The 9,794-nt window shown below is 43.4% G+C and overlaps 1 protein-coding gene across 1 annotated transcript; it reads left to right on the forward strand.

Annotated features, from left to right (window-relative positions):
- Positions 1-3,303: 3,303 nt before the first annotated feature.
- ETH_00006270 (uncharacterized protein) lies at positions 3,304-6,809 on the forward strand (the record flags this gene model as incomplete). Its single annotated transcript, XM_013376189.1, has 8 exons — positions 3,304-3,420; positions 4,111-4,191; positions 4,832-5,008; positions 5,254-5,293; positions 5,473-5,528; positions 5,971-6,061; positions 6,276-6,441; positions 6,737-6,809. 8 exons carry the CDS (start codon positions 3,304-3,306, stop codon positions 6,807-6,809), a joined length of 801 nt encoding a protein of 266 aa, XP_013231643.1.
- Positions 6,810-9,794: the final 2,985 nt, after the last annotated feature.

Genomic DNA, 9,794 nt, shown 5'->3' on the forward strand with positions numbered 1-9,794 from the left:
ACAGCAGCAGCAGCAGCAGCAGCAGCAGCGTGAGGGGGCGGCGGCGGGGGGGGGGCTTTTTGCATGACGGAGACAAGAACTTGGAATATGGAGAAGACTTGAGTTATATTTCTTTTCCAAAAAAGGGAGAAGGGAGAGTTTGGGTGGCGAGCAGCAGCAGCATTTGTGTGGGGCGGAAGCAGCTGCTGCTGCTGCTGCGGCTGCTGCGCGGGCTGCAGCTCCACGACGCCCTCGACTGGCTGCATGCGCTCGCGCTGCACCGCAGCAGCAGCTTAATTAATCTTTTGAACAAATTCAAATTCAAAATTCAGCAGCAAGGAGCAGACCCCAGCAGAGTCTTCATTGACTGCTACATCACTGGCCGCAAGGGGCACGTCAAGACCCTCCAAGTCAGCCGCTGCTGCTGCTGCTGCTGCTGCTGCTGCTGTTTGCGTTTTGGAGTTGGTTTCGTGCGTGGGCTTCGCGCCTCTGGACTGCCTTTTGTTCCTTCGGCGGGGATGCTGCTGCTGCTGCTGCTGCTGCTGCTGCCTTATTTGTACGTTGTTGCGTCTGCATTAATTTTGCTTCCATGAGTTTCCTATGGCTGTCTTTTTTGCCTTTCTGCTGCTGCGGTGCTTCACTGCTGCTGCTGCTGTGGCTGCTAGCATGCACGCTTTTCTGCTGCTGCTGCTGCTCCTGCTCCTGCTGCTGTGTCTTTGCCTCTCTGTCTTCCTCTCTCTGTGATTTTGAAGTTTGGCAATAAATGAAATAAAATTTTTATTTTTGGAAAGACAAAAAACATTTCACAAATCAAAAAGGATTGAAAAGATCTGAAAGGAAAAGATCTGAAGTTTAATTTATTCAAGAACTAAAAAGAATTAAAAATAAAATGAAAAAACGCAGAAATTCAAAAACTTGTGCCTTCTGCTTCTGCTGCTGCTGCTTCTGCTGCTGCTGCTGCTGCTGCTGCTGCTGCTGCGTTCAGGTGTGTCACAGCTACCGGGTGTCTGTACTGAAGTCTTGGCGGTCTTATGTGTCTCTGCGTTTGCGGGAAATGCCATTAAATGAATTATTTCACAAAACTTTTATTTTGAAAGAAGTCCCGCGAAGTTTGGCAGCAGCAATGCGCCTCGCGCTGCAGCAGCAGCAGCTGCCGCAGGAAGCAGCACGAGACTGGCTGCCCTACTTGGATGCATGCACGCGATCGCAGCACAAAAGGGTTTGTTGAAATCTTTTTTGTTTCTTTTTTATTTCTTTTTTGTTTCTTTTTACTCCTTTTTGTTCTTTTCATTTTATTTATTTATTTCTTTTTATTCCCCCTTTTTCTTTTGTTTTCTCATTTTTTCACTTTCGATTTTTCTCTTTTTGCACGTCCCCAGAACTTCTTTTCTGCTTTTTGGATTTCATTCGTTTGTTCAAATATTTATTTATTTCAAGTCCATATTTGAAAACTTTGATTTAGTTTCAAGTTTTGTTTTTTCTTTTATTTCTGCAGAGATTGAAAGTTCTGGATCGGCAGCATTTGTTCAACTACTACTTGGCGCGGCGAGCGTTCGTGTGTACGTACACCTCAAGAACGCGGCGCATGCACGAAGAAGCAGCAGCTTCCCGGGGGGTTTCTCTGGAGGCAGTGCAGCAGAAAATGGGGGCCAAAAGCCAGTTTAAAGGCATAGATTTGCCGGAATTCTAAAAAAGAATTCAAAATAATTCAAAATAATCCAAAAATCTTCAATTTTAATCCATTTTCAACCAAATCCGACTTTTTTCCGACCCAGAGGCTCCATTTTGCTCCACTGTGAAGGCCAATTGAAAGACCATTCTTTTTCCTCTTTTTCGCTTTTTGTTTATTTGTTCTTTTCTGCTTTTAATCTATTTAAAAGAAAATAAATCAATGCATTTAAATTCAAATAAATAAATCCTTAATCCAAGTTGCCAGTTACGGGACTCTGGCGAACTGAGACTCTGCTGGATAGCCGAGGAGCCTGAGACAGCGAGGCCAGCACAAAGGAGGTTTAGGGTTTAGGGTTTAGGGTTTAGGGTTTAGGGTTTAGGGTTTGCGCAGTGGCGTCTTGGGGCCATTTCGAGTGTGCTGAATGCGCATGCCTTTGGCTGGAGTTCAACTGCTGCTTCTTCCTCTTTTTCTCCCAAGTCGCCGAATTAAAAGTAGTTTTTATTTTGTAAATTAAAAATAATTAAAAAGATAATTAAAAAATAATCGAAAAGGACATTAAAAGATATTTGTTTGATTTGAATTGAAGGGCTTTGCTGCGCGTCTGTGCGGGCGTGGAGTACTGCAGCCAAAATTGAGGCCGAGAGGCGCGCTGTTCACTTCAACTCTTTTCTGAGTTGTTCATTAATTAAATTATTTATTTATTTGTTTATTTATTCATTTATTTATTCATTATTTATTTATTTATTCATTTATTCTTTATTTATTTATTTATTTATTCATTATTTATTTATTTATTCATTTGTTTTTGAATTTGCCGTCTGCTTTCTTCGCTGCAATGCTGTTGTGTTATGCTGCTGCGGTCAATCGACTCAGCAGCTGTCTTCTCAGTTTCGTCCATTCAAGTTCAATTTCGAATTAAAAATAAAACCCTTTCGCTTTCTAATATTCATTTTGAAGTTAAAATATATATTTAAGTCATTAACGTTCGGAATTAGCCTTAGTCTGCGGTGTTCGCATTTGCAAATTCATTGTTGCTGCTGCTGCAGCGAAGGCAGCTGCCTGCGAAAGCAGTCTGCTGCGAATTTATTTCAAATTGCCCTTTTAATATACCTTTATTAAAGTAAGAAATGACTTTTATAATTCAATTTTGTGTTTTATAGTGCATTCTGCCGCAGCAAATTGGCAGATCGGCTCCCTCATCGGCTGCAAGCCCCGTGGGGTCTGCGGCTCACACCTGAAACTGCAGTGGCGCAAAGCTTGAATTTCGACAAAATTTTGAAAATAAACGCCAAATTGGAACAACAAATACATTTAATTTGCGAAATTGATTTTATTTCCCCTGCGAACTCCCCGCCCGCACTGCGCCCGCGAGCCGCCGCGGTGATCCGCACTACAGACGTTGCTGGCGGCTCTTTCCGAATTCTTTTTCTGCTTTTCCGCAAATATCTTTAAATATATTCTTCAACTGAACTGAATAATGCCAATAAGCAGCTCCAGGCTTGCGAGTTTGCCCCCCCGGCATGGCCCAGCGCAGCAGCTGAAACTTGAATTCCGGGCGAAGGGCGGCTGTTCGGCGCGGCAGAAGAAGAATTAAACCATTAAATACCTTTTTTTGGCCATTTTAATGGTTTTAATTTCCCTTTTTAATGAAAATGGCCAGAAGAGGCGGAGCTGCTGCAGAAACGCTTCCGGTTTCCTACGCCCCAGCCGATTTCACTCCCAGCCGCATTTTGCCCGCAAGCAAAGCCGTCGCCCTTTCCCTCATCAAAGTAAGCAGCACAAACAATTCTAACATCACTTGTGCTGCTGCTGCTGCTGCACAGCAGCAGCAGCAGCAGCAGGAGCGACAGCAGCAACGGGATCTGCTGCAGTAAGCAGCAATGGCAGCAACAACAGGAGGAACAGCAGCAACATCAGCGACTGGGCTGCGGCAGTAACAACAGCAGCAACTATAGGGGCGTGGCAGCAGCAGCAGCAGCAGCAGCGATAACAGCAGCAGCAACGCGAGCAACAGCACCAACAGCAGCGACAGGGGTACTGGCAGCAGCAGCAGCGCCACCAGCAGCAACAGGGGCCTTGGCAGCAGCAGCAGCAGCAACAGCGAGAAGAAGGAGCAACAGGAAGTCAACAGCAACAAGTGCAGGAGGGGCAGCAGCAACAGCAGCAGCAAAAGAGCCGTTTGATGTGTCAGGAAGAAAAGCAGCATTGGCAGCTGCAGCAGCAACAGCAACAGCAGCAACAGCAGCAACAGCAACGAAATGAGAAGCAACAGAACGCAGCAGCAGCAGCAGCAGCAGCCGCACCTGAATGCGCTGCAGCAGTTCAAATTGATGAGCACTATTGCCTGCACGAGTGGAGTTGGTTGTAAATGTTTCATTTAAAATTAAAATTAAAATTAAATTCAAATTAAAATTAAATTTTAATTTTGATTTAAATGTTTTATTTTCTTTCTCGTTTAGGTCCCGAAGTTCGTTGCTGAGGCGTGGCGCTCTTCACCTGCGGACGCCACGGCGGGCGTTTTGACGGAGAAGAATGGAAAGGTAACTTGAACAAGTCCATTTTCTCGTTTTTCATCGCAGATTTTCAAATTTTAAATTCAAATATGTTTAAATATAATTATTGCTTTCAAATTGATGCATTTATTCCCCATTTAATCCATTAATTGCTTCCGATCAGCGGCAGAGCCTCCCGCGCTCTTGTTTGCACTGGGCGTGCGCGTTTCGGAAACGCGTTTGTGTTGCAATAAAGGGAATTAACTAATTAAATGAAATTAATTAATTAAATGAAATTAAAATATATAAATTAATTAAAAGCATTTTGAAACACAAACAAAAGATGAAACGAAATGGGTGCCGGCGGGTGGGCTGGAAACCGCCGTTCATGTTTAAAGATTTCCCAAAAACCATTTAATATGCTGCTGTTGCTGCAGCAGTTAATTTGCTGCTGCTGAGCTTTGCTGCTGCAGCAGTTAATTTGCTGCTGCTGAGCTTTGCTGCAGCATCAGTAAATTTGCTGCTACCGAGTCTTGCTGCAGCTTGCTGCTGCTGAGTTTTGCCGCTGCAGCAGTCGATATAGTGCTGCGGGGTGTTGCTGCAGCAGCAGCAACCTTACTGCTGGCGAGCTTTGCTGCTGCAGCAGGTGCTTTGCTGCTGCTGCTGCTGCTGCTGTTTGCTGCTGCAGCAAACGCTGATCGTGAGGGACCCCGAGACTGGGGGCCCCTGCTACTTGGACTCGATTTGCTTAAGTGCAGATCGTTCTGTAGTTTTGCAAAGAAATGGAAAACACGTTTTGGACATAATTGCAGAAATCAACAACAGAACAAACTTCCAGCCAAAGCTCGACAAGAGGTACCAGCAGGTGGGTCTAGGGTTTAGGGTTTAGGGTTTAGGGTTTAGGGGTTGGGGTTTAGGGCTTGTCAGGCGGTTTGATTCTTTGTTTGGCACGGAGCTGGTCGCGCGAGACGGAAGCAGCAGCAAATAAATGAAACAAGAAATAAAAAATAAAAAATAAAAAGTAAATAAATAAATAAAAGTAAATGGAAAAACGTAAAATCAAATAAGTTGTTCAAATAGAAGACTTTGCTCTTCTGTTGCGTGCTGCAGGTGCTCCACGAGCGCCACATCGCTGAAGACCAAAGCAAAAGTAAACCGAGAAAGGAGGGTTTAGGGTTTAGGGTTTAGGGTTTAGGGTTTAGGGTTTTCGACTTACGGCTCAGGGTTAAGGGTTTAGGGTTTTGGGCCTAGGGTTTTTAGGGTTTAGGGTTTAGGGTTTAGGGTTTAGGGTTTAGGAATTGGATTTGTTTTTTTCTGTCTTTATTTTAGGCAGAGGCACCGTCACAGAGATGCGCCGAGACCCAGGGCTTGACAGCCTGCACACGGTGAGTTCTTGCAAATCTGAAAAGAAGAAATAAATGAATGAAATAAATGAATTAATAAATGATAAATAATAATAACTAACAATTGAAATAGAATTAAATCCCGAAAGAAAAGAGGAAAAAACGTTTAATTTGATGCTTTCTTTGCCCGGTTTCTCTCCCGCTCGAACTTGAATTTTTTGAATATTTTTGAATTTCGTTGTTAAATCTTTATCTGTTTTTAATTCAAAAATCTGTTCTTTCATTTGATTTAGAGTTGCATTCGCTGCCTTTTTGCCGTTTGTTTCTTCTTTGTTGCAACGAACTTGAACTTGAATTCTTCTTTTTTCTTGAAATTCAACTCCACTTCCGCTTATTTGGGGTTTATTTGCAATTCTTTTTGTATTTATTGTTTTATTTTAATTAAGTTATTTTATTTTTATTCATTTTTTCTCTTTTCTTTCAGTTGTTTCAGTTTTATACTCCCAAGAGCTCTTTGTCTACAGACGACACTAAACGGGGGGGGCTGGAGTCTGTTTCGAGAGCCAAGGCGAAACGTGGGTTTCTAATAAACACTAATGATTTCCTCCAAACCCTAGACCCCAAACCCTAAACCCTAAACGCTAAACCCTTGCACTTGGGGCCTGAACCCCAGCAGTGGCCGCCCTAGCCCGCAGCCCGCCCTAAACCCTAAACCCTCGGGAAGCCACCGCTGCCGCTGCTGCTGCTGACGCTGCTGCTGACGCTGCTGCTGCTGCTGCTGCTGTTCAGAGAAGCGCGGGGTGATCTTGGATTCCGACGCTTTGAAGGTAAAACTGTTTCGACTTTTCGAAGCAGCAGGAGCTGCTGGACTTCAGCTGAAGCAAATTGCTGCTCACACGCAGCAGCCGCTGTCTTATGTTAAGACGCTGGTTGAGGAAATCGCAGAACAAAGAAAGTGAGGGTTTAGGGTTTAGGGTTTAGGGTTTGGGGGTTAGGGTTGCCGTGTCAAGGCGCTTGCTGAGGAGATCGCAGCACGAAGAACGTGAAAGCCGAGGGTTTAGGGTTTAGGGTTTAGGGTTTAGGGTTTGCTAGGTGGTAGCGGAACAGAGGAAGTGAGAACCGAGGGTTTAGGTCTTGAGGTCTGGGGTTTAGGCCTAGCCAGGCAGATAGGAGAACAAGAAATTGAAAGCCGAGGGTTTAGGGTTCGGGGTTTAGGGATTAGGGTTTAGGGTTTAGGGTTTGGTTTGCAGGCGCCTGAGCGACAGGAAGGCAGTTTATTTTTTGAAGCAGCAGTACAGCGTGTACAGCAGTGAGCAATTTTGAACTAAATTGAAAGCAAAGTTTGTTTAATTTGTTTAAAATGAAATTATTTGAAATTAATTAAACTTCAAATGCCGAAAAGAACAAAAAGAATATAAGTAAATTGTATTTTCCTGCAAAGGAATGCCCCAGGAGCGCAGCTTCCTGAATGCAGCTTTCTTGAGGCGCAGTTCTCGCTGATCTCGAAGTTTATTTTCTTAATTTGTTGAAAAGTGTAAAATAAATGCAAAATAAATGCAAAATAAATGCAAAGTAAATGTAAAGTAAATGCAATTAAATTAGAATATCTTCTCGAGCTCGATGAGATAGAAAAGAAGTTCCTTTTGCATCTAACTGCATTCAAACTAGAAACCACCGGAATAGAAAAGGTCCTTTTGCATTCCGGTGGTTTCTAGTTTGAATGCAGTTCGCATTTGTCCGATCTTCGTCCTTTCTTCTGCTTTCTAATTATTTTAAAATGCGATTAAATGTATTTTTGTTTAATTGGCTTTCTGGCAATGTAAATATAAATGCATGCAAAGCAGAAACAAACATAAATTCAAGTTGAACTGCATGCATGCGCGTTAAACTTGTGCATTTTCTCGTGTCAGTGAAAGGAAAAATCGCCGTTTTCTTCTTTAATGGAAAGAAAACTTTTCATTTAGTATTTTTAAAATAAAAATAAATAAAAGGAAAAAAAAAGAAATGAAGTTTAATCGCGTCTCTTTGCCGGCAGCTGTGGAGCTGCCCTTTGAATATCTCGTGTTCAACTTTTTCATTCATATTTTTATTTTTTATTTATTTGTTTTATTTTTATATTTATATTTATATTTATATTTATATTTATATTTATATTTATATTTTATATTTATATTTATATTTTATATTTATATTTATACTTAATGTTTATTTGTTTTGATTTCGTTTTGAATTTCAGTTGCATCTTCTTTCCAGAATGCGGGGAACTTGTTGACGTGGTTTAATCCAATAAATAAAAAGAATATGCTTTTTAGTTTAAATAAATAAATTAACTAATTAATTAATTAAAATAAGTAAATGAATAAGTAAATTCATTTGAAGGAAATAGTTTTCGTTTTTTCCTTTTGCAGCAGCAGTTGAGGAGCCGCCGGCGCAGAAGAAACCCAAGTTGAAATGAAGGATCAAAACAATTACACTTTAGATCAAAACCCTAAACCCTAAACCCTAGATGGAGGAGGCCAGGGAATGATTGGCTGCTTCTGCCCTTCTAAGCCGAGGCTCTAAACGCTAATTTAGGGTTTAAAGTCGAGTAGGGCTCGGGTTTCGAGGCGGGAGCCTGGTAATCTCTGGAACTAGGGTTTATAGGGTTCAGGCTATCATTTTGAGGGTTTAGGGTTTAGGGTTTGCGGACCGGGCTTCAGGGATAGGGTTTTGGAGCCCCCTCTCGAACCGAAGCTGACGGTGAAACGCCAAACCCCCATTTATATTTTTAGGGTTTGGGGTTTAGGGTTTAGGGTCCAGGGTTTTGACTGGCGGCAGCATTTGCTTTCCCCATGCGAGACTGCAGCCACCAGCAGGTATCTAAATAAATATAAAACAAAATATGTACAAATATAAATATAAATATTAAATATAAATATAAATATAAGTGTAATATAAATGTAAATGAGAAATATTATTTTTAAATTCCTCGATTTGGATAATTCAAAGTATACCCCTATCTAGCTTTAAATACCTGACTGCACACCTAAACTATATATATATATATGCATATATATATATATATATATATATATATCTTTATATATATATATGCATATATATGAAGATATATATATGTATATATATATATGATAAAGATATATGTATATATACAATAAAGATTGATAAATACTATATTTAGATTAATAGAACTATTAATATATATGGACTTCTAGGGCTACATAAACCTGAATGCATGCAAATGAAGTCCTCCAAAATTTCCCATTGTTAAATTTGGCTGAGTCCAAAAAAGCACGTCTTAGCGGCCTCTGGGGTGTACGTACACCTCACCCTCCGGGGTGTACATACACCCCATCCTCTGCGGTGTATGTACACCTCATCAGCACTCAAGTAAAGCGGATCATTAGCTTCCCAGCTCTTCAAAATTAAAAAGCAAACAAACATCAAAAACGCAACGAAAAACAGGTTCTTCTGGGAAGCATCCGCAGCTCCGGGGACCCCCAGAGGGGCCCCCCAGTACTCTGGGGGGCCCCCCCTCACTCATGGGGGCCCCCCGTACCCAAGAAGGCTTCAAACCCTTGAGAGGGCCCCCCTTGCACTTAAGGGGGCCCCCTATGCTTTGGGGGGGCCCCTAAATGGGGCCCCCTGCTTGCTTCAATCTTTCCTCCCCAAAAGGGGGCCCCCCTGATCTGGGGGCCCCCTGACCTGGGGGCCCGCTGAACAGGGGGCCCCCTGACCTGGGGCCCCCTGGCCTGGAGGCCCCTCACCTGGGGCCCCCTGGAGTCTTGGGGGCCCCCCTTTAAGAGGGTACTTTTGGGCTTCTGTGGGTCGCTTTGCCAGTTCAGAAGACTAAAAAAGAAGCCTCTGGAAGTTTTGCTGCTTCTAACTGTCTCGCCTGCCGCCCCCCGCTGCTGCTGCTGCTGCTCGCTGCTGCTGCCGCCGCCGCCTGCTGCTGCTGCTGCTGCTGCCCTCGGACTCCCCCGAACTGAACAGCCGCACGAACAACCGGTGCAGCCAGCGAACCCACTTAATGAAAAAGTTAATTGCTGCAGCAGCAAAAAGAATTCGGGGAGCAATGGCCAGCAGCAGCAGCAGCGGCTTGTCCTTAATGGCCTGGGGGGCCCCCCGGGGCCCCTCCACCAGCTGCAGCAGCTCCACCACGATGTTCAGCAGCAAATACAGCATCAGTGCTGCTGCAGCAGACCTGCGAGCAGCACGCTCCTTGCTTCTCACTGTCACTCTTTTGCTGCTGCTGCTGCTCAGCTCCGCCTCCGGGCTGTCTTCCCCGTACTGCCCTGCTGCTGCAGC

Source organism: Eimeria tenella, genomic scaffold (assembly GCF_000499545.2).
Source record: "Eimeria tenella Houghton genomic scaffold, Eth_scaff32, whole genome shotgun sequence".
NCBI lineage: Eukaryota > Apicomplexa > Conoidasida > Eucoccidiorida > Eimeriidae > Eimeria > Eimeria tenella.